The sequence below is a fragment of the Perca fluviatilis genome, chromosome 8 (assembly GCF_010015445.1).
Source record: "Perca fluviatilis chromosome 8, GENO_Pfluv_1.0, whole genome shotgun sequence".
Taxonomy (NCBI): Eukaryota; Metazoa; Chordata; class Actinopteri; order Perciformes; family Percidae; genus Perca; species Perca fluviatilis.
This window is the reverse complement of record NC_053119.1, coordinates 29,666,254-29,691,047: the sequence shown is the minus strand read 5'-3', so window position 1 is coordinate 29,691,047 and position 24,794 is coordinate 29,666,254. Positions and strand designations below refer to the sequence as shown.

Genomic DNA, 24,794 nt, shown 5'->3' with positions numbered 1-24,794 from the left:
GTAGTGACAGTCCCACCCTCTATGGAGTTGAAAACATGCGGAACTAGCCAGTAGTCCATAGCCTCTGGGCAAAAATGCCTCTGATGATGCTAAATGACGATTTTTGCATCATCAGAGGCTTTTTTCCAGACCCATAATACAGACAAATCTAGTCTCGGGGGGGACATGAGGGAGGAAAGCACAGTCATTTGAAAATACTACTGGGTTCCTACTGATACAAAGCTTAATGGTAATCGGTGAAGTATGCCTTTAAGCAACGAAGCTTTGACTTAAGCACTGAACGTCAGCCCCCCAAATAAATGTAGCAAGTTAAGCTCGGGCAACGTGGCAATAGTAATTCATTACATTGGAGCTTCTCTTTTTTTTTTTTTTTTTATAAATCAATGTACACGACTTGTGTTTGGTTATCAGTGATCCTCAGCAGTTTTTTTTCAGAAAGCTCTGCTGGGCTTGAGCTTCAGAATGCTCGGGGAAATGTAGCTTGCTTGGATGCTACTGCATTACTTGATCAATAAAAAAGCTAAGCTACTGAAAAGCTGTTTGATTGAGAAACTGCAACACTACTGAGTAGTAGTTTAACTAGTACCGCTTCTGCCCAACACTGCTTGCAATACAAGATTTTGATTTAGCGCCGTGACGGCACAGGTTGCCAATGTAGGCTACTTTTAAATTTGCCAAATAGTGACAAATGCCGGTTCAACCGGTTAGCATGAAATCAAATCGGTTTAGCCGTGTCCACCAACCTGACCGTAAAAACCAGAAATCGTCCCAACTCTAGTAAGATCCTTTTTTTTTAACCAGAAACATACACACACATTAGAGACGCGACAGAATCTCATATTCCAGACACTGCAATGTTTCGTTACCAAATTCACTTCTGAGACTTTTTTATGCCAGAAATCAACTACATAAAGCTCAAATATGGGCCGGATTTACGAAAATGTATGGCTAATTGCAAATTTGGTAAGACGCGTCGGACTTTCGGAGCTCCACACAGTCTGACGAGAAAGCGGCAGCCTGCTGGGCTCCATACCCAGGGCAAAGTCACCCTTTGTAGATTACTGCACTACGGGGCTCTGCGGCCGGCTGCCGGCATAACTATAATATATTTACAGTTTGAATTGCATCACGGCACTTATATTACAGCTACCCCAAGGTCTTACAAAGCTAACCGTTGTGTCCGATTTGAATTTAAGGTATTTTTATGAACTGAGGGGTCTTGAAGTCACTGTTCCATTATTAATGTGACTATTATCGCCACTGTTCATCGCATCCCCAACCGGCACCGTCAGACACTGCCTACCAAGAGCCTGGGTCTGTTCGAGGTTTCTTTCCAAGAGGGAGTTTTTCCTTGCCACTGTCGCACTGGTCGCACTGCTTGCTCTTGAGGGAATTACTGCAATTGTTGGGGCTTTGTAAATTATAGAGCGTGGTCTCGACCTACTCTATCTGTAAAGTGTCTCGAGATAACTTGTGTTATGATTTGATACTATAAATAAAATTGAATTGAATTGAAATTGTTAGGAGGAGCAGCTAGCTAGCTATATGTCCCACTAAATACAATGGGGAAATATCGCAGCTAGCTAGCTACACTTTCGGTATAACTATAGTATATTTACAGTTTGAATTTCGTCACGACACTTATATCACAGCTACCCCAAGGTCTTACAAAGCTAACATAGTGTCCGTTTTCAATGTAAGGCATTTCTATGAACGTCAGGCGTTTTGTTAGGAGGAGCAGCTAGCTAGCTATATGTCCCATTCAATACAATGGGAAAAGATCGCTGCTAGTGTAAAAAAAGACGTGTTCGTTCGATTTCTGAGGAGGAAGGAGAGGCTGGGGTCGAAATGAAAGTTAAGCAAAAGGTTTAATGAACAACACGATGAAAACGACATGACAAAACAAATGCTACACTGCAGCTGACTGAATCAATGCTTCTCCTTGTGGAGTCACATAAAAACAGCCATGTGACATGACAAACAATTACACTGTAAAACAGCAGTCTGCGAACATGCTTCCCCTTGCGGGGTCACAGTTGCAGCCCTGAGACATTCTCAGGATCACACATATATTCCCTACACCTGGGTGGTTCCTCAAATGAAATCTTCCCCTATTTGTCAGATGTCTCTCAAAAGAAAAGGTGTACGTTCCCAATCAATCCAAACTATAGGAATTCTTTGTTCTAATCACGTCTGGCCTAGCAGGGAGTGGCTCCCCAAAAGGCAGAAGCAACAGTTACCTTTTCTGTGAGGACAATGAGTCTTCTACTTTCATGCTAAGTAAAAGACATGACCTAATTAATTCTTTAGAAACTTGAGTAGGTGTGAGCCAGAACAATGCTGATTAGGTGTGGTTATTTGATTAGATTTAGCTGCAGGCTTAATAAGACCAAAAGTTTTTGTATTTTCAAAACATAAGCATGGTTTTAACTTTTTACAACCTAACACTAGCTAGCTACACTTTAGCTATTTTAGAATTTCGTCACGGCACTTATATCACAACTATCCCAAGGTCTTACAAAGCTAACAATGGTGTCAGATTTCAATTTAATGAATTTTTGTGAACACTAGCTAGGGGTTTCATTAGCTGTGACTGTCCCCTTCAATCCTATGTGTAAAGATTGCGCATAGTTAGCTTCATTTACGGCGTAATTAGAGTATATTTACAGTTTGATTTTCGTCACGTCACTTATATAACCTCTACCCCAAGGTCTTATAAAGCTAATAATGGTGTCCGATTTCAATTTTATAAATCTTTGTGAATTTCAGAGGAATTCTAAGAGGAGGCTAGCTAGCTCTCATTGATAGAGCTACATCCAGCCGCAGGCTCTATCAATGAGACTCGCAGACAAGAGTATGGAGTTAGAATCATGCCAAAACCTCACACACACACACACACACAAAATGTGTTTTACTCACGCCCAACGATTCACAAACAAACTGAAAGAAATCCAGCATGTTGATCTTGCTTCGTAGTAGCCTACAGGCTGCCGGTCTCACAGAATTCTGTGAAATGAACACGGCCCCTTAAAGGGGTGATAGAATGCAAAACCTATTTTACCCTGTCATAGTTGAATAACGACAGTTCGGTGGGTAAATAGGACATACATAGAAGCTCAAAGTCCCACTGACACCCCTTTACTATGAAAATCTCATATTTTGAAACTGCCGCTGAAAACGGGCGAATCCCAACAAAGCTGAGTTGCTTGCGCAAGCATCTCAAAATCCGGAACCTTAAGAGAACAGTCACACACCAATATTTACATAGGCTACACAACTGACCTGAGATCAGGTAGTCTTCTGAATCTAGCTAGGTCACGCAGATCTCTGCTATTCCATTACAAAATTCACTTCTGAAACTTTTTTATGCGAGAAATCAACCATATAAAGCTCAAATATGGGCCGCTTTACGAAAATGGATGGCTAATTGCAAATTTTCTCCGACTGTGTGTCGGAGTTTAGTGCCGTTGTTGGTGCTGCCTGGGTTGGAGAGGCTGACCGCAGTGTCAGCGAGCTTGTTACGCCCGCAATCTTTTACCGCAGCCCGCAGGTTCCAGTAAATCTTATAATGGGTATGTGTGTTGAGTTATTTAAACAAACAATCGGGGAAATAAAGCCTCTTGTCCGCAAGTCTCATTGATAGAGCCGCGGTGAGATGGAGTCCATCAATGAGAGCTAGCTAGCCTCCTCCTAACTCTGACATTCACAAAAATACATTCAATTGATATCCGAAATCGGACAAGTGTTAGCTAAGCTTTGTAAGACCTTGAGGAACCTGTAATATTCATGCCGTGACGAAATTCAAACTGTAAATATACTTTAGTTATGCGAGAAGTGAGCAAGCTGCGATTTCCCCATTGTAATGCAATGGGACATATAGCAAGCAGCTGCTCGTCCTACAAAGACGCCTTGCGTTCATAAAAATGCCTTAAAATCAAATCGGACACAACGGTTAGCTTTATAAGACATTGGGGAATGATGTAATATAAGTGCCGTTACGAAATTCAAACTGTAAATATAATTTAGTTATGGCGACAGTGTAGCTAGCTAGCTGCGGTATTTCCCCATTGTAATGAATGGGACATATAGCAAGCAGCTGCTGGTCCTACAAAGACGCCTCACGTTCATAAAAATGCCTTAAAATCAAATCGGACACAACTGTTAGCTTTATAAGACATTGGGGAATGATGTTTAATAAGTGGCGTGACGAAATTCAAACTGTAAATATAATTTAGTTATGGCGAAAGTGTAGCTAGCTAGCTGCGGTATTTCCCCATTGTAATGAATGGGACATATTGCAAGCAGCTGCTGGTCCTACAAAGACGCCTCACGTTCATAAAAATGCCTTAAAATCAAATCGGACACAACGGTTAGCTTTATAAGACATTGGGGAATGATGTTGCATAAGTGGCGTGACGAAATTGAAACTGTAAATATAATTTAGTTATGGCGACAGTGTAGCTAGCTAGCTGCGGTATTTCCCCATTGTAATGAATGGGACATATTGCAAGCAGCTGCTCGTCCTACAAAGACGCCTCACGTTCATAAAAATGGCTTAAAATCAAAGTGGCGGGACGAAAATTCAAACCGTAAATATATTGTAGTTATGCCGGCAGCTGGCCGCGGGAGCCCGTAGTGCAGTATCCACAAAGGGGTGACTTTGCCCTGGGTATGGAGCCCAGCGGGCTTTGCGCGCTTCGTCGGACTGTGTGGAGCTCCTAAAGTCCGACAGTCTTACCAAATTTGCAATTAGCCATCAAATTTTGTAAAACGGCCCATATTTCAGCTTTATATAGTTGATTTCTGCTAAAAAGTCTCAGAAGTGAATTTGGTAATGAAACATTGCAGTGTCTGGAATATGAGATTCTGTCGCTTCTCTAATGTATGTGTATTGGGGATTCGCTCAACCAATCAGCGCCGTCCCTTAATTTTTCGCTTATGGCAAGTCGCTCAACCAATCAGCGCGCAGCTCATCTAAATATTCATGACCATACCATATTTGGAAGAAAAGCTCTTGTTACAAATAGGGCCAAAACACAGGGATGCATAAGGGCCAATAAAATATCAACCAGGCCATTTTCAGCCCAACCAATGTTACATACCCCATTAGGAGACCATAAGGAACAGTGTGAAATACCCTATATAATCATCACCCCTTTAACTCAATATCTGTGGCAGTTTCACAGATTTGCCGAAAATTCTGTGACGGGCCCACAGATGCGATGCCTATGTATGTCAATGACAGGCATCATCCGTGGTCTACGCACAGATTCCCTGATCACAGCACGTTTCTTTCTGTACAGAGAAGCTGTATACAGCTTTGCTATTATAGGTATTTTTAGCCCAATAACCGCTGTTTTAATCAACATTTATTCACCAGATCTTATCATGGTTTAATTGTATTTCTTTTAATTATTATTATTTCGGTGTATTTCGGCCAGGGAAGCTGCATTGTTGTTTTGATATTTTTTAAACTATAATACTACATCTAGCAACATATATGTAGATATTATCATAATATGCATTTCTTTATTTTAATAATATTATTTTGGTCTTATTACTGGTGAAATATTACAGTATGCTGTAAGACAGAACAGATATGATCAGAGTTGGGCGCATGCAAAGCCGATTTCCCACAATGCAATGCCGGCATTTATTTCAGAGAATCAGACAACGATCAGCGGGTCTTTAACGCCAGTATCGCTTCAATATACATATATATAATCAGTGGTTTTGTCACCAGCAACAACACGTTGCTCAGCTTTGTTGCAGTAAGTTATGCACCGTAATAACGTTTAAAAAAATCCACGTGTATATATCTATGGTCCTGGCAGGCTTAAATTGACTTAACAGCGCCACCTGCTGTTGTGGAGTGCAAATTACAGGACATTTGTTAGAAAATTTACCTGCATTTGTGTGTGGATCTGAGGGCATTTGTGTGTGGATCAGCAAGGCGGAAAATTATTGCCAAAAGTCACGTGACAGTTTTTCGTACTTGTAGATTTTTTTTTTGTACTTGAAGGATTTTTTTTTTGTACTTGCAGGATATTTTTTGTCATTGAAGAAATACGTTTCTTTGTATGTGTAAAAACTGTATTTGTTTGATAGGTAGGTTTCTTATTTGCAGAACAAAATGCATTAGTTTGTGAATGATGTTTTGTATTTGCAAACCACACTGAGTTTGTTTGTGAATCGTTGGGCGTGAGTAAAACACGTTTTGTGTGTGTGTGTGTGTGTGTGTGTGTGGGTGTGTGTGTGTGTGTGTGTGTGTGTTTGAGGTTTTGGCATGATTCTAACTCCATACGAGAGGTGTTTATTTCACCGATCGTTTGTTTAAATAACTCAACACATTATAATTACACACATTATAAGATTAACTGGAACCTGTGGTAAGAGATTGCTGGCGTAACAAGCTCGCTGACCGCGCTCTCACTCACACACACGGGCCATTTAGCAGGAAGAGGGGAACTGCAGGCCCTGGAGCTCTGTCCAGGCAGCGGCATTTGGTAGTCCATTCACCCAAAAAACGGTGACTTTGCGCGGGTATGAAGTGCCGTGGGCTGCCAGCCGTGACGGAGCTCAATCGAGCTCACAGCAGGCCGGGGTCTGTGAAGGAAGGCAGGCCTGGCGGCGAGGCAGCAACACAGGCAGCACCGGCCGCTGAAGTCCGACATACAGGCGGACAAAATTTGCAATTAGACATACATTTTTGTAAAACGGCCCATATTTGACCTCCACATAGTTGATTTCTCGCATAAAAAATGTCTCAAGTGAATTAAATGGTAAAGTAGCAGATGAACAATGTATACAATTTCTGAGATCTGCACGACCTAGATTCAGAAGACTAACTGATCTCAGGTCAGTTGTGTAGCCTACGTAAATGTTGGGGCGTGACAAAGAGAGAGACTCTGGCCTCATACACAGACCTAATGCTGTTGAGGTCAGTGCCAATTATTTTCCGAGATATATTTACAACTTGTTGGTTACACTCAAATTGCCAAACCAGCAGATCATGGCGAAGGTTAAGATTGACTCAACAAAAGATGAGTAAAAAGTTGTCAGAAGTGATCTGTTAACATTAAACCCCTTCAGCTTTCTTAAAAAAAAACTAACTCTGATTGGCTTTTTTACATATATAGTCTGTATTGGTCTCAAAGTTCAATTTATCATCTAAAATGGTGCCCAAGTACTTGTATTGGCTTACCATGTCTAACGCTGTGCCATTAATCAAAGTTGAGGCAGTGGTGGGAGGATTTCGACGAAAGTCAATACACATCTCTTTGGTTTTAGAGACATTGAGTTGTAGATTGAGTCCTTACACCATAAGATAAAATCATCCAAAACTGGACCATGTCCCGCCTCGTGATCCTGCAGAAGACTAATTATCCCAGAATCATCAGCATACTTGATAATATGCCTTGATTCAAACGTACTCTGACAGTCATTGGTGTAGAGCACAAACAGAAGTGGTGACAGAACACACCCCTGAGGTGACCCTGTTGAGCACATAAGGGCTTTAGATAAAGTATTATTTATTCGGGTTCTCTGTGACCTCATAGTTAGGAAATCAACCAGCCAGCATATGGTACCAAAGTCAATATCAGGAAATTGCAATAATCTATGAAAAAGACTATGGGCCTGCATACAGTTGAACGCTGATTAGAAGTCAACAAAACACAAGCGTGCATGTCTTCTTGCCCTCTAATTGTCCAGTAACAAAGTCCAGCAATGTTGCTGTGGCATCCTCAATCCCCTTGCTTGGTAGATATGCAAATTGGAGTGGATCAATCATGTCCTGAGTCATGAAAAGTAAACTCCTCTTTACAATATGCTCAAAACCCTTCACCACCAAAGAGGTCAGAGCCACGGGGCGATAGTCATTCAGCAACTTTGGAGATGGGACATTTGCCACTGGAACCACAATTGATTCTTTCCATAACCCTGGGACTTTCCTTTGTTGGATAATAAATGTGAAAATACTGCTCAAGAACAGAGCACAATTTTTAAGCAATCTGCCGCTGATGTGGTCATGCCCCTGGCTCTTCCTTATGCTCGTCTGCTCAAGAGTCTTCCAGACGTTAGTCTCATCAATCAAAATCTGACTTCCCTCAGACCCAGTTCTAAATTCAGCCAAATCATCATTAAAATCATGGGAGTCAAATCTTGAATAAAACTGATTCAATTCATCCACCAAGACAGGGTCAGGTTTTTTAGATGTGACCACCCCTTTTTTCTTAGCACTCATTCCCACCATAGCCTTAATCCCCCTCCAAGCACAGTAGGCATTTCCATTCTTCAGCTGATCTTCCACCTTGTCCTTAAACTGGATTTTGGCCAATTTTATTTCCTTCTTCACCATCATTTGAATCTCTTTTTTTGGTGCATGTCATTCTGTTGGAAAACAATTTTTTTCTTATTAAGAACGTGCTTAAGTGATCCACTCACCCAGGGTTTATTATTGGGGTATAATGTGATCTTGTAATCTTTGTGGGAATAATTTGCTCACAAAATGTGATGTAGCTTGACACAGTGAAAGTTAGTTCATCTATATCGGTGCATGTGTCCTTAAAAACATCCAAGTCGGTAGTGTTGACGAACTGACCGAAGAGCCGGTTAATTAACCCGACTCGTGTTACTGAACCGGGACTAGTCTTGAGTGCTATACGTCAATGAACCGACTCACTCCTGTTTTTTTTTCTTTTACTTCATTCGTGCCGTTGTGTGTAGCTGGTATTCTTCTGCTACTGTGTGTGTAGTAATCTAGCTCATTAGCGCCTCCACTGGAGTGGTGGTGGTAGAATCAATCAGGAAATGAGCTACCTAGACCACGCACCAGGCTACTGAAGGAGACCGAATGTAACCGTGCAACCGGCAAGTTTGAGTTATTAACCAAGCCTTGTTTCTGGTACATCTTAGAGGATTGTGTTCATGGCAATTCGCACATTATCGTGGGGAAGTACAGTACATCACATACAAATACACGTCATGTTATTTTGGTAGTTATGTTAAGTTAAATGTTAGAGAAGTGAATGTTGCTACGTGGTAGGTAGGCTGTCACGAGGAGACTGCGCACCAGGCTACTGAACGAGACCGTAAAGACCGTAACCGAGGGTACTGCATGAGTCTATATTCAACCTGGTGTCTAGGTTCTCGGCAAGTTTGAGTTATCAACTGATCCCAGAAGCCTTTATTTCTCGTGCATCTTAGATGATTGTACATACAAATTCATAGACTACATTATCGATGGATATCACATACAAATGCATGTCATGTTATCTTAGTAGTTATGCTAAGTTAAATGTTTGTTATGTGATAGGTAGGCTGTCACCAGGAGACCGTGCACCAGGCTACTGAAAGAGACCGTAACCGTGCCTAATGCATGATTCTATGTAATCAAGCCTTTATGTCTTGTGCATTTTAGAATTGTGTTCATGGAAATTCATAGGCTACATTACCAAGGGAAAAGTATTATATCACATACAAATACATGTAATGTTATCTTGGTAGTTATGTTAAGTTAAATGTTAGAAGTGAATGTTGCTACATGGTAGTTGGACTGTCATGAGGAGACTGCCCACCAGGATACCGAATGTAACCGTGGCCAGTGCGTGAGTCTAGTGTCGGTCAGCATGAGTGTTGTAAATATGTCGAGACCGAATGCAACCGCAACCACTCGAGTCTTCCGCGGTGTCTTGGTTCCTGGCGGGGGAACGCGATCACAGTTTCAAAGATTGTTGTTCCCATCAGCCACTTCAGGTTGAAAAAAAACAAAGTTACCCTTTAACCTACAGTAATTAGGCTTAACCAAGGTGTTCTCATTTAGGCCTGCTTACCTTACTCCAGGACTCTATAGTTGCTGACAAATAGCCAAATATAGCCATGTTCATGAAAGCTACGTAAATGTTCTAGTTTTAACTAGTACACATTAAGGCCTACTCCTGGCATTATCTGAGTCCTGCCAAGATTTCCCTATCTGAGTTTTATCTTATGTATAAAAGTACATATATTGCTGTGAAAGTAACCTGCAGTAGTATCAGAGCAGAGTTAACCAGTACAACAGAGGGGAGTGACAAAGCAACCGTTGAATAAAGAAGTGGGGCATAAACGGAATTGTGTAGTACAAAGTGGAGCAATATATCCAGTGGCCATCACTCCAACCTGGTGTACTGCTGTTAGCCTAATGGAGTAATGGTCTGTCTTTATCAAGAGCCTCAGTGGCAGAAGAAACCACAAAACCAGACAGGACAGACAGGGCACTTATTGATGTATCACAGTTTTTTGTTTTATAAGCTATGATGTCTGATAAACAAAAAGCTGAAAATCCTTACCTTTCAAATGCAAGTGCAATAAGGGAGTATGATGGTGTGGTCCTGCAATTATGGCCAGCTATCAAACAACAGCAGTGTATCACAGAAGCTAAAGTAATCTAAAGCCCTTTTCACATGGGACTAGTATTGCCTGGGGACCTCTAGTCATTTGTTATAATTGCGGAGGTGTTCTATGATCTTCTTGTAAGTCTGCCATGTTTGTAATTAGTCAAGTAAAAATTCCACTGCAAATTACCTACTATATTTCGGCAAACACAGAGGTTGTGTGATAATATTAGTCCTGTGCGAATCTTTTATTTGGATCAGAGCGGCTGCATTGTCCATCATAAATGAATATAAATTTTGACAGAGCTTTGACATCACATCCAGGGGATGTCAGTAAATCAGAGTAAAATACAGACTTTGCTTATCCCGTGCGAATGCCCTATGCAAAACACAGATGTGGTCCCCTGGTAATACTACTCCTGTGTGAATAGGGCTTAATACTACACTTCACTGTTTGTAGTATTTCTAGAATCTTCTCAACAGAAGGGAGCATGATCTTGCACATTTTGTTACCTACCTTCTGTGTCCCAATTTGTTATCTAGGTAACTATATCACATCAACAGTCATGCAATGATGCTGATAATGATATATAAGTATAAATGTATGAAGTATAAATACTGGAAGCCATGTAGAAAATAATGTGTATTTTTTTTCACCATTAGTTAAGTCTGTCTAGCAATGCATTAAAAGGGTCTCAGGCGTGCGTTTTTGTTTTAAATGGCAAAACACGCACCAAAAGCATTATAGGGTCATTTCTAGATTAGTCTTGCAATAACAGACCTATCTCCACAGCACTGCAGAGAAATATTTGGCAAGAGGAGCACACAGCAGTGGAATTTGCACGTTCTCCCTGCGTCTGTGTGGGTTTTCTCCCAGTGCTTTGGTTTCCCCGTACCACTAAAAACATGTCACCCTCCCTTTCTACCAAACTGATGTGTGGTGAGCGTCTACTGTTGTAAGGCTGCCGTGCATCATCCAGGTAGTTGCTACACATTAGTAGGGATGCACCGAATCCAGGATTCGGCCCAATATTGGGCTTTTTGACGGGGTTTGGTTTCTGCCGAACCATAGAATTTTTTTCCACCGAACTGAACCCTACGCTTGCACTACGCGCATAACGTAATGACGCCGCTGTTGATTACGGGAAGGTTTTTACCTAAGTGTACCGCTGGTATAATGCAGTAGGCTGTGAGAAAGTGAAAATGGAACACAAAGTGTTGTTTGGCAGTACTTTCAGTCAAAAGAAAGCAATTCAAGTCGAGCTACATGTTCAATTTGCAATGCCGATTTGTCGCGTGATGGCAATCTAAACAATACACAACAACATTGTCGGTGTTAAAACATTTGCGTACGAAATATCCGAAAGAATACAAGTTGTGCATGAAGGAATCCACAGACAGTAGCCAAAATGCAGCAATTCAGGTACATTACATGTCACTTACGTAGCTGATGCTTTTATCCAAAGCAACTTACATCTACTATATATGTCAGAGGTTGAACACCTCTGGAGCAACTAGGGGTTAAGTGTCTTGCTCAGGGATATATTGGTTGATGTATCGCAGTGGGAATCGAACCCAGCTCTCCCACACCAAAGGTATGTGTTATATCCACTGCGCCATCACCACCCAGGTACAGCAAAGGAAGGACAGTCACATCTAAAAACTTGTGTTAACCAGACAGTGCCTCGCCTGGGCTGTCAGTTGTTCTCTCGGAGTCTCCCTACTGTGGGAGTGGAGCGACCGAACGGCTGGCTGCTGCTTGTTAGCTAACGTTAGCTTTCTAATTTCATCCACCCGAAAATTTGCCTAACAAAATTGTCACTCATCTGGCGATAGCGATGTGCTTTCCTACGATGTGAAAAGAGCGTGTGAATTCAACATTAAGTTGTTACATTTAACTATGGCTGTGGACATTGTTTACTTCATTAATGTGTGTGTGTTAATGGACTGAGGATGGGAGTAGAATTCGGTATTTGGTTTCGGATTCGGCAGAATCTTAACCAGTTGATTTGGTATTCGGCCGAACTTCAAAAATCTGGATTCGGTGCATACGTACACATTAGTGATGGTAGAGAGTAGTCGATCTGAGAGCTCCCATCATGAAACACCACATGGTCAAAAGTCCTTTTTTAACACACTGCTGCGTGCACATGCTTTGTTATGTTAACAGGCGCCAGCTCTGCAGTGTTGTCAACCCAATGCACTGAATGCTTCTGAGGTTTAGGGACAAGGCCATTATTTTATCCAATAAAATAAAAAGAAATGAAATTGTATGTAATTGTTTTATCGGTAGTAAAATAACTAATACTGCCGCACTTAATGTAAAAATTGCAATGCAACTACTCTAGGCCAATGATGTCAATGCTTGCACTTCACCATTATTCTACAATGTGATGCAGGTCCCATGGCTTATGGTTCGTTGATGGTGTATGATGGGGTGGCACTGGGCTGGCATACGGAGTCGAAAATCCAGGGCTATTTATCATTCCTAGTTCGTCCTCATGCAGACCAAGAGCATGTGCCTTGCAGGGAAGAGCTGAGTTTTGGGTGTAATTTGGCAGAGACACTGACTGGCTTCCTGGAGTAGAAAACATCCATATGGTGGATATGACACAGTCACCTCTAAGACAACACGAGCAGGAAGGAAACTGAGGGCCCAATTTTCGTGTCAGCAAAGGGCGATGAAACACTATGTCTCACCGGCGGTTTGGTTATTTCCTAGACGGTTGAGTGTGTGGCAACGCCATTCGAGGGTGCACTGCAATCTTGGTGCGAAGAATGAGTCTCACATTGTCTGCTACCTACCTGCTCAGAACAGGTTGACAGTTCAGTGCACTTGTATTCAACAATATTTTGGTCACTCTTTGGCTCTTTGATGAAGACCCACCACATAAACTAGCTGACATGTGATCACATAAAAAAGGTATTCCAATTATGGCATCAATGCCAGTGAGGCAGAATAATGATTGGTGAGTGATTCTTACCAGCTCTATAATCTACCGGATTTAACCTATACCGACAGCCTCTCCTTCACTCTGGTGACTCTCCTTACAGCCATCTGAAAGCAGAAGGTATCATAATTACATCTGCAGTCTATCGGAGTGATGTTGTGCACGTTCGTTAATTTTTAAATGATTCTGACTGTTGCAAAATAAAGTTTGTATGTTGTAGAAAACGTGAACAAAATCTTGCTATAACATGAAAATGTCTTGGTACAATGTGACAAACATGATACTGATCTGTTTTTCTTTTTCCACCCTGGTAGTAATACGTTATTTGTTTCACGTTATAATTAGCCTGGTTGACACCAGACCCTTCTCAATTATAACTGAGAGTGGGTCTGGGGAAGGTTTATTCACAGCCCATTTCCACAGGGGCATCACCAACGGACACCGCTCAAATGCCTCTGGGTGCAATTGGATAGACCTAAAACCAATCAGAGCAATGAAGGAGATGACGCTTCAATGTCGCTGCGCTATCGTCAACGTGTAAAGCCCGCCTCAACGGTTGTGATTGGTGCCTTGATTTAGAAAAATTGGAAATGGGTTTGAATGGGCTCTTGGCCAGATGGACTTGCAGAGCAAATCTCTAATTTTGAAATCCTAATATTATAAAATAATTTGTGATTATCAGGATCCTGTTTATGTAGCAATATGACGATTAATCACCTTACTATTTTGTTCCAAAATGTTATTTTTTTTGTTGCATATAAAACAGTCACATCTAACTGAATTCAACTTAAATTTAAATGAAACTAAACCAATTTAAGCTGAAAACCTTTTTAATTATTCTGCCTATGGCTTAATCTTCCCTGCTGCTTTCCGTCCCCACGCTATTAAAACACTAATATATACTGTACATATATAATAAATTGTTTTAAAAGATATAACTTGGCCGGTCAGCAAATGTCCCCTAACATTTCCATTACAACCAATCATTTTGTGATTGTGGGTAAAGTGACACCTTGGTTTCTCTTGTGGATGAGCATATGCAATTCACAGCAACAGCCTGCCATCAAAGTCAAGTTGAAATTAATGCAATATGTGTGGTGGACATATAAATAACAAACAGTGTTCACTTATTAAAATCTGCTATATTGCAAGTGTCTATGTGTATGCAACAATTTGCAATGAAGACAAATTTATTTTAATTAACCTGAGTTTTTCTGGGTTTTTTTTAGAAGTGAAAATTGAAGACAAGATCTGATAGGACTCTTGAGTACCCACCTGGACCACCACAACAGAACATGAGACACATTACTACATATATTTGCTTTTAGCTAGCAAATCTTTTCTGTATAAGCTGCACTGCACATAGCAAATTGGGTGAATTTGTGTTGTTAGATGTTAACATCATTGTTCACTATTAACTTTAAAAGCCAGTGATAGGTACACAGTCTCTGTAACTAAGGACTTTGACACTAGTTGGTTAGCATAATTTGCACTTTTTCTACTTGCTGTAAAATTAGCTTTTAGCCTAGCAGGCTCACTTCAAGCCAAATGGCTGACCCGTGGCAAAACAACACATACCACCAAGGAGGAGGTGACAGCTATGGGAGTTATGGAGAAGGTGGTGGCCATGATGGATATGGCTATCAGGCAGACTATCCTCCCCAAGAAGAGGATGCAGCAAGTGACGTGACTGAAGGACATGATGAAGAGGATCAAATGTACGAAGGAGAATATCAAGGGATACCACATCCTGACGAGGTGAAGGCTGCACAGAGAGCCGCACGGTGAGACACAGCATGTTTGTTGCTTTTATTCTTGTGTAAATGTACCAGAAAATGTGCAACAGTATTGCTGCAGACATACTGATTCTAACCAGGGTTTAATATAGTGTGTTCACTCTGGAAAAGTAAAAGTATTTCACAATGCATTTGACAAAGGAAATAATAAGTCCTACTCACAGCTGCAAAAAGTACATTGAAAATGGTGCTCAGGCAGCTCTAAAAAAAGAAAAGAAAACCAAAACTAGTTTACTTTACTTTAGTTTTCGCTTTGTGGCATCCTAAAGTCTGGATATCCTATATTTTTTCTTTTGTTGTTACCAAAACCCAACCCGTTCTCACTCTCGACTCAACAAATGCTGACGCTTGGTCAATGGCCCTTAGATACCGACGAACAAAGCCCTCTTTAGTGTCTGTATGGGACTCACCAGGCTTAGCAGTAGCTCGACTGCAGCACTGTAAGAGTAATGTAGTATGAAGAGCGACAACAGTCAGTCCTTCCAGAAAATTTTTTTTGTGATTGTTGTGGGAAAAAAATCCTTGATTATGCGGCACGTTGTCTTAAAAAATCCTTTGTAATATGTAGGATATTTATGCAATTTTATGCGATGAAATTGCGGGAACTTGCAAAAACTGCGGTTTGATGAAAAGGAGAAAAAAAAAGTGATTTCCCCAACACCCTGCTTTTCGATGTTCACGTCGCGTAATTACGTCACTTCATAACGTCACTTCATAACGTTCCCATGGCAACAGGGGAAAATGGCTGCTCTTGTGTGAAGTAAACGCAACATTTTTCAACTTTCTGCTAAGATATATGTGACTTTTTGCAACAAAAATGCGGGGATTATGAAATCATGCAAGCCCCGCATACTTTGCGCGGAAATCAGCAATTTATGCGGCGAAAGTGCGGCGTATTTGAAAAAATGCGGCCACTGCATCAATATGCAGACTTTGGCTGATTATGCATTCAATTATGCGATCTCATAATCGCGTTTTTCTGGTAGGACTGAACAGTAGCGAATACTATAAAGACTGAAAATCTGCATTTGACTTTTGAGGAGACTCACTACTAGACAGCTAGATATTAAGTTAAGTACTTAGTTTATTTGGGTTTTTGCTGCTTCTTCTACTTTTCTACTGTTGCTGTGTGTTTTTGCTGGAGTGGCTGTATTCTTAGGCAAAATGTAGTGTTTTTTCTTAAAGTGACTGATACTTTTTTAGTGTGAAGGTGGGGAGTGGAGGTTAACGACTAGCAGGTGCTTTGACTGATTAGCCAGGGTGTGGCCTCCCCACCTGCAGCCAACACCAATCACCTCCTTGTATTTAATATTGGCATTTGCGTGAAGCGGCAGCTTCAGCAGACGAAGACTAAGAGGATAAAGAAAAAAAGAGTCTACGTTGGAGTCTTCGTGGGAGGCTAAGTGAGAAGTTAAGTGGGCTTGATATCTCATATCTCTCTTACACTGCTCGGTGTCTTTATCTGGAAATGTGCTGCTTCTCCATTCCTGTCCATGTATCCCCACGCATTAGCTCGCAACATTTCCGCAACCCCACCTCTCTTACCTATCCCACTCGTTCCACACATACTCAACACCTTGTTGCAGGTGGCTTGTGGAACTGCCAGTCTGCCACTCACAAGACTGAGTTCATCTCTGGCTTTGCCAGCCTGAAATCCCTTGACTTCCTTGCCCTCACTGAGACCTGGATTATACCAACCAACACATCCATCCCTGCTGCAAAAAAACAAAAAAATAAATCTTGAACCTGCACTTTCATATGGCTCTTTGTAGCTTTGCTTATTTAAAGCTAATGTACTTGCACTTACTACAATTTTATTTTGAAATACAGGACAAATCTGTATTTTAAGGGACCGGTGGCAACACCTGGACAACAAATTTTAATAGATGGACTTAGCTACTTTACGTCTGCGAACTTCAAACAACAGAGACGATTTCCTGTCCCTGTTTAACGTTTGTCAGCCAGTCAATTGAGCTAACGTTAGCTTAAGATATCGTGGGATTTCCCAGACTGAATAAATACCACACATAAACACAAACTGCTTTGCTAGCTCAATCTTGTTATAACTAAGATGCTGAAAAAAAACATGTTTCTATTGATGGATTTAGCTCCTGTAGGCTACATCTGCGAAATTGACACGTAGCAGCAATTTTTAGCATAGCGCTGAGTCACCGGCACAGCTTATGTGATCCAATAGAGCGATATAACAAATGTATTTGTTTAACCTAATGAATCACTTTATATAAATACTGTGGAGAGCTTCTGCGTGTTCCACTGTGGTTCCTGATTTATTTTTAGTGAATACAAAAGTTTTTGATTCAACTCTGTAATGTTAACCAGCTGTTAACCCTTTAACTAACAACTAGCTAGCTACTAGCATGATCTAGACTCCACCATTACCAAAATAACATGGTTGATGTCTTGTTATCACATACATTTTTCTCCAAGTGCCATTTATTGATGTCGTTTACCCATCCTGCAACGGCGTATTGATAGGCATCTGTACTCTAGAAAGCCTTCAGGCTATCTCTGGTGTATGGGGATTATGTAACACTAGAAAATGCATTTCCTGCAGAAAATGCGTGGGAATGCTGAATAGCTGAATTGCTAAAGCTAAACTGGGTGAATAGCTTAAATCCGTAAGAAGAAGTTGAAGTAGTGAGAATAGTTGAAAAAGTGGAAATTGGTTTGATAAGTATGAATTTCATTGAAAATTTGAATAACACCACCAATTTATGAAATGATTTATTTTCTAACTGGAATTATGAAGAAGTATGGAAGACTTACAAATGCTGTGAGAAACATTGATGAAAATGCAGAAATATGGAACAAATTGTTTGAAAAATCTCAAATGCATTGCACTACACTGCTGAAATACTTGGAAGTTGGAAGCTGAACTGCACATAAGTTAAGAGCTGAAATACATTTGTAGAAAAGCTGGAAGCTAAACAGTAATACTGTCAAAAGTGGAAGTTTCAATACATTGACTAAAAAGACTTATCAGTTATATCCATTGCATAGAACAAACAAAGAAAAGAAAAGGGAGGGGGGAGAGAGAGGAAAGGGGAAAGGGGGGGAAAGAAAGAAGAGAGAGGGAAAGGGAGGGGAAGGGAAAGGGGGGGGGGGGGGGGAGAGAGAGGAAGAAAGGGGAAGAGACAGAGCGAAAGAGAAGAGGGATGGAGAAAGAGGAGATGAGAGAGAAGAGAGAAGAAAAGAGAGAGGGAGAAAAAAAGAAAGAGATAGTTAGAGAGGGGAGAAAGAAAACAGCTGACAGACAATATATATATAGAACCAATTATAACATGTTATTGTTGTTATATTACTATCTGTGATTGTAATGTTCCTGTCTGTGAAAAAGTGCTGTGTCATGCTATAAGGAGGAGCAGCAGGTGTTCCTCCAGCTGTAATCATGCCTTGGCCTTCCTTTGATCTGTAATTAGCACACCTGGTAAAGGATAAACATTGTTATACAGTGAGATCCAGTCTGAGAAAGCTGATAAAGATATCTTCAAACAAGCCTTAATAACTCCAAAACAGTACCCACTATCCATACAGTGACTTCACCGTGGGAAACAGGAAGCCTTTGTGAACGTCTCCATCTAAAATTTATCTTGATAAACTTAGAAATGTGGGCATATCAGCGATTTAAAAAAGTGGTTCGTTCAGAGTTTTGCTGGAAAATATGCAGGACGTTTACTATTGCTGCGGATGGAGGGACATTTTGAACTCTCATCATTTGGAAGCTTGCTGAGCCCGAAGTATAAGACATATCGCTTAACTGAGCACATTGTTTGAAACTAGACAAAAATACCTACGTTTTGATGTATACATTTTGTATGACAGGTAAAAATCGTGGGTGTACGAGCAATTTATAGAGAAGGAACTAAGATTATTTTTTTGACGCTTCACCCTCTGAGCGATGACATCATCACTCTAACCAACCACATACACACTCTGTTTAATCGATAAAAAATCCTGAAATGATCACTAAACTTAAACAGCTTTTTCACAAAAACTGTAAAAGATATCAAACTGAAAAGTAGACCCTGGATAGATTTTGTTAACAGTTTAAAGTTTGAATCACGTCTGTAGGTGAAAGAATGTAGGAGGAGATACATTTTGATGCAGAAGAAGATTTTAAGGAGTTGAAGCATGCTCTCATTCACTTCAATGTTAAAAAAAGTGTTAAAAAGCTTAAAATTTTAAAAAGTATAAATAGTAGAAAAGTAGTTGAAGAAGTCCCATCATTAGCTGAAAGAGCTGAACATTTGAAAAGTTAATTGGTTTTAATAGCTAAAAGTATGCAGAAGTTACGCTGAGCCAAAAACGTACGGAATAAAAGAAATGGCCGAAAGGAATAACAATAGTTGGAATGCTGTTGAACAGCATTCCCACTAATTACAAGGTAAATGCCTGTTTCCAGTTACTGCGTTCTTGCTCAATAGTGGAGTGATTTCAAAGATCTCTGTTCATTTCAGTCTATTAGACACCAATGCATGGGGAAATTACCCTTTAAAGTTAATTGTTAAAGAAAACACTAATTTATCAATGCAATACATCATTTAAAAACAAAAAACAAGGTCATACAAGGACTGACAGAGTGGGAGTGAAATTTCCATGCAGGTCATTAAAGTCAGGGTTGGTTAGGTTGAGAAGCTAGTAAAATTTGAAAGTAGCATCTATCCCGACGTTATATACGGGTAGTTCGCTAAACCTCCAGGCTAAGTGTCATCTGTAATTAATCAACCTGTTATTAAGATTAAGAGATTTAGTTGGACACGACGTTGCAGCTATAACTGTTAGCAGCCTCCCACTAAAGCTAAAGTTAGCTATCCATCAGTAGTAACTATCATCAGCATCATTTAGCTTGATTTACCACACTGTGAATTTTCTCGTATCTTATGAGCCTCATATATCAGGGTGGAAGTCTCTATTAACCCGCTACATTACAGCTTTTCAGCATTTTCCTGTGTCTCTCCTGATGTGACAGAGCAATCCGTTCTCACTTGGAATGTGAAAAATACAGACGCTTGGGCAGTAGCTGTCAGTGTCAGATACAATGCAAAAAGCACGCTTCAGCATGTGTGTAGAACGCACCGGGCAGAGCAGCAGCTACGTGGTGCTTGAAGATGACGTAGTATTAAGAGCGACAACGGTGGCGAGTAATATAAAGTCTGGTTGGGGTGGTGGATGGGTCAAACAACACAGGACTTTCACTCCGGAGACCAAGGTTCATGTCCTGCGTGTCACTTTTCCTAAACCCAACTGTCCCATTCTTCTTTTCCTAAACCCAACTGTCTTGTCCTGTGTTTCACGGAAACTTCCCTTTTTATAAGCCCACCCACAATCTTTTCCTTAACCTAAATGTGCCAAAAGTGACGCCAATAGTCCTGACGAAGCGTGTTTAGATATGACGCTAAAGCAGACTTTTAGCGTCAATAACATTGCCAAAGGCACCTGACCAGGCGTCCATATTATATCTTAACGACTACTCAAAGCCTTTTAACATAGTACAGGAACCATTCACACGCATTCATACACTGTGGCCGAGGATGCCATACAAGGTGCCACCTGCTCATCAGATAAACATTCACACACATTTACACATGCACAGCATCAGGGGCAACTCAGGGTTCAGTGTCAGGGCCAGGGATCAAACCACCAACCTTCCGATTGGCAGGCGACCGCTCTACCACTGAGCCACAGCCGTTCCAACAACATGGCTGTCTCCTTTCAACTATTCCAAAGGCAGCGTTTACCAGAGACTCTTTCCGTTCTTACCTTTCACAATAAAAGCCATAGACATATTGTACACTGTTTCCCAGAGGGAATTAAATTCATTGAGTATTTCGCTAAAAAGAAACTCAATAAATAGCTTACAGTAGTTTAGTGTTAGCTTTCTCTGCTTCTGGGGGCTGGAGTCTCCAGAGCTAATCCCGTCACCCCACTCATCCGCCGGGGAAACGAGACAAGGTTCACCTGCGGTGGTTTTAAGCAGCTACAGCATTTATTTGCGCTCAAACTGCAGACTCTAGCTACTGTACAATAACTTGATAGCTTCACAGCTAAACGTTAACTCTCCTCTACTCCGGCCGTTCTCTCTCGAAACTTTTATTGAAAACTGTCGCAAATTGAATAGTTTTGATGCAAAATATTATTGTTTAACGGCCTTAACAGGAAAAGTCCATCCCCAGGGCTTTCAAGTCTCACGCATTGGGCGTGAGACACACGCATTTCAACCCGTTCACGCACGCTCACACGCCACACCTTGTATTTCTCACGCAGAGAAATTACCAGGATAATGCCCACCAAGTTGCGCCGCTATTTTTTAAACAGTGGAACAGGTAGAGGAATCAAGTGAGTTCCCCATAGAGTTCAGAATGCCCTGCCACCACCCGCGGCGCTACCATTGGGCATTTTAGGTCCGGGCCCGCCCATTTTGACCCAGGCCTATAGTGAGTAGTGAGTGATTTTAATTCTAGCAGTTCATCCAATAAGCAGCCCGAGGAAAGCTTTGAGTGAAAGCTTCTCAGCCAATCAGCGGCTTCTGTCCCACGTGTGGACTATTAAGCCTGCCCACACAGGCTACATCGTCAGCAACAAGTGATCCAATGAAATGAATGACGTTTGCGTGCAAGCTTTTCAAGCAAGCTCAATGAGACAGACACAGACTGTAGCTATCAGCTAGCTAATATGAAACGCAAAGCGAAGCAAAGCAGCTTGTTTTCATTTAAATTCAGCAATAAACGCTCCGAGGAGGAGGAGGACATTTTAAGTAACGCGGTTACAAGTGACGAGTTACCATCCTGCTCGGCCGCACTCTCCACAAGTCCCCCCGTAGCCACCCCCTCACACCAGCAAGGCAAGTAGTGTCTTAACATTATTAGTGTCTGGCTGTCTGAATGCAGGGGGAACCTGAATACATTTTTGGCTTATTATAATTGGCCCATCCAGTTTTCTGGGGGCCCACCTACAATCAAAATCCTGGCGCCGCTAGTGCCTGCCACGCACTAGCTGAGTGAGTGCGGATTTCAAGTTGCAGCTTTCGTCGCTGTTTGTGACTTTGCCTAAGATTGAGTGACAAATGTACTCCATGGTACTCCATGGATGTATTAATAGAACTGTATGTACTCGCCCTGTTGTTTATCTGGTTGCCATGACTTTGCGAGTGATGGGGAGAGAGAGCGGATGACAGTTCGCTTGAGTTCAGTAGAGCACACGGCTCTGTAGAGTCGTGTAATTAGGACTTTATATACTACATGTACATAGCGGAAACCCTGTTGTGCTTCTGCCCTATTTCTGATACTGTGGCGGCAGAAATCAACATAGAGGAAACACTGGGTAGCTTTTGGGCCTATTATTATTATTATTATTATTATTATTATTATTATTATTATTATTATCATTATTATAGCTACATGTTGAATTGGCTGCAAGGCTACTCTGACTGTTTTATATTTTTATAAAGATACCCATTTTATAATAGGCCTACCCATAATACTTTTATAACAGTACCCATAATAATTTGGAATATTTTTAGTTTTTTCTTTCCTTTTATTTTTAACTGCCGGGAGGCCCCCATTGTGAAAACCTTTGGCCTAGGCTATTTCATTATATTTTATCCAGACAATGCATAGTATGAATTATTGCACATACACACACACACACACAAATAAATACTGAATTAAATAAAAAAATATATATTTGTACGAATGTATGTGTCATTTATCAGATCAGACTCCGTCCCCACCCAAACCCCTGCCGCCAAAATTTCACTCTGAACTCTGTTCAAAACTTGAGAGCCCTGCATCCCCTTCCGGTGGACCTCATGGGACACTCAGTGAGAAAAAGAGAGAAAAAGGAAGGGAAATACCTTTTTTAGAAACTTCACCTAAATAGCAACAAAACCCGAAAACTTATATTTTTAGCTGCGTTAGTACCTGGCGCTGGAGTTTTTGCCGGCTGGTTTCGGGTTGCTGTAACGATAGTGGCTGGCTACTATCTGTCTGGTGTGCTAATTGTGGGATGTGTCCCTGTGGCTATTGTCTGCTCTCATCCAGACTGAAGTCTCTTAGCGTTGAGGAGTGAGTTAGACAGACCGAGGTTGGCTAGCTGGCTAACTTATCATTATATTAGCCGTCTGTCTATACAGCTAATGTTACATGGCAAATTTAATCGTGGGTTAGCCCAGTGTTGTTAACTGTGGTCAAAACAATAATACTAAAAAATAACTTGATGAGCGTGTTAAACAATGTTGTAACCTTATAACGTTACCAAGCATTAGCATGAGCTACATCACAACGTAGCACATTGTAGTAATAAGCTGGATAAATCAATATTGGAATATCATAACAATAAATTAGGTCTCTGCTGTATTGCAAAGTGGCATATAATCATGGAAACAAATTATGCTATCGCAGAAAGAAATCTGTAGCCTGTACTGTTACTGGGTATAACTTGTTGACATTGTATGATTTAAAATTACTCTCAAACGAATTATCTGGTGTTTCGTAACTAGAGGGGTCAAAGATTACATGATGTCATTGACAGGCATCTAAATGAAACGTCTTGCGTCATTAAATGTGAGTACACAACGAAATGTATAACCTAGGTATAGTCGTTTTTAGACATTTTAATGCAGAAATATTACATATTATAACTTTAAATGACAGGTGGGCTGCAGTCACAGGAGGCAAGCATAGACTGTAGGCTTCATTTAGCCCGCCTCAGCTTTATCCGCACTCCACGTCTTTGCCCATTTTGGATTAGCCAATGTCAGTCACTGCCAAAATGGCACCAGGAGCCGTTCACTTTTGAATCCTCAGAAACCTATGGATGACAACATGGAGACTACGTCAATATTTTATACAGTGTATGGTATTTTAGTAGTGTTGTTGATGGTATCTGTATAAAATCGTATAAAAATTAAGGTCCAAATCTTGACATTTTAGTGCAAAGTATTTGATTTTTTTATTGAATTTAGTAGGTCAGTTTGTATACTAAGTATCCTGGGTTGTTGTTGCTAATTTTGAGTAAAGTTATAGTTTGTTGACCTCTTTTATAGGCCTTGCTATTAAGTTTGTGGTTTATATTGAGAGGATTTTTTCTTTTTTTATGTTTCTTTAAAAAAATGAACAGACAATAGTGCAAGTGTCAAAGGCAGACAAAATCATCTTGCTTGGGAATGAGGTAGCATTTTGCCCACTGGCAACTTTGGTGAACTATTTTCATAATAAGATAAATATTCATATATTTTATATATATATATATATATATATATATATATATATATATATATGAAATTGAATATACATGATGGTTTGCGTTTTCCTCGTCCTTGTGATTGGCACATCTGGGGGATGCCGTTGAATGTGAGCCAGCATGTTTGACGTGTTTTCATTCACCTACCCTACAGCGGTGGAGCAATGCCAATACACCGTCCCTGTTTATACACAACTCTCTCCATTGCTGGTGTAGCTGACTGAGAACTTCCAGCTCTTCCAGCACCTGCGTTTCATTTGCGCTCGCCATAGTGTGATTGACTTGCACACCAATCAACTTGTGCTAACCTCAGCAAATGTTGCTTACAGCTTAAACTTTCTAGGGGGAACTTACCCTTGTGAACTTTGGTCCTGCATTACGTGACGGTTCAGCACAAATTCAAGAACCGTTAC

General features: G+C 40.8%; 1 protein-coding gene across 1 annotated transcript in view; it reads left to right on the top strand.

Annotated features, from left to right (window-relative positions):
- LOC120563826 (synaptic vesicle glycoprotein 2B-like) overlaps positions 1 to 24,794 on the top strand; it is a 143,911-nt gene that overhangs the window by 19,165 nt on the left and 99,952 nt on the right. Inside the window, exon 2 of the mRNA XM_039808241.1 lies at positions 14,554 to 15,108. Within this exon, the coding sequence (XP_039664175.1) occupies positions 14,873 to 15,108 (236 nt within the window). The 5' untranslated portion in view covers positions 14,554 to 14,872. The remainder of the gene's footprint in view (positions 1 to 14,553; positions 15,109 to 24,794) is intronic.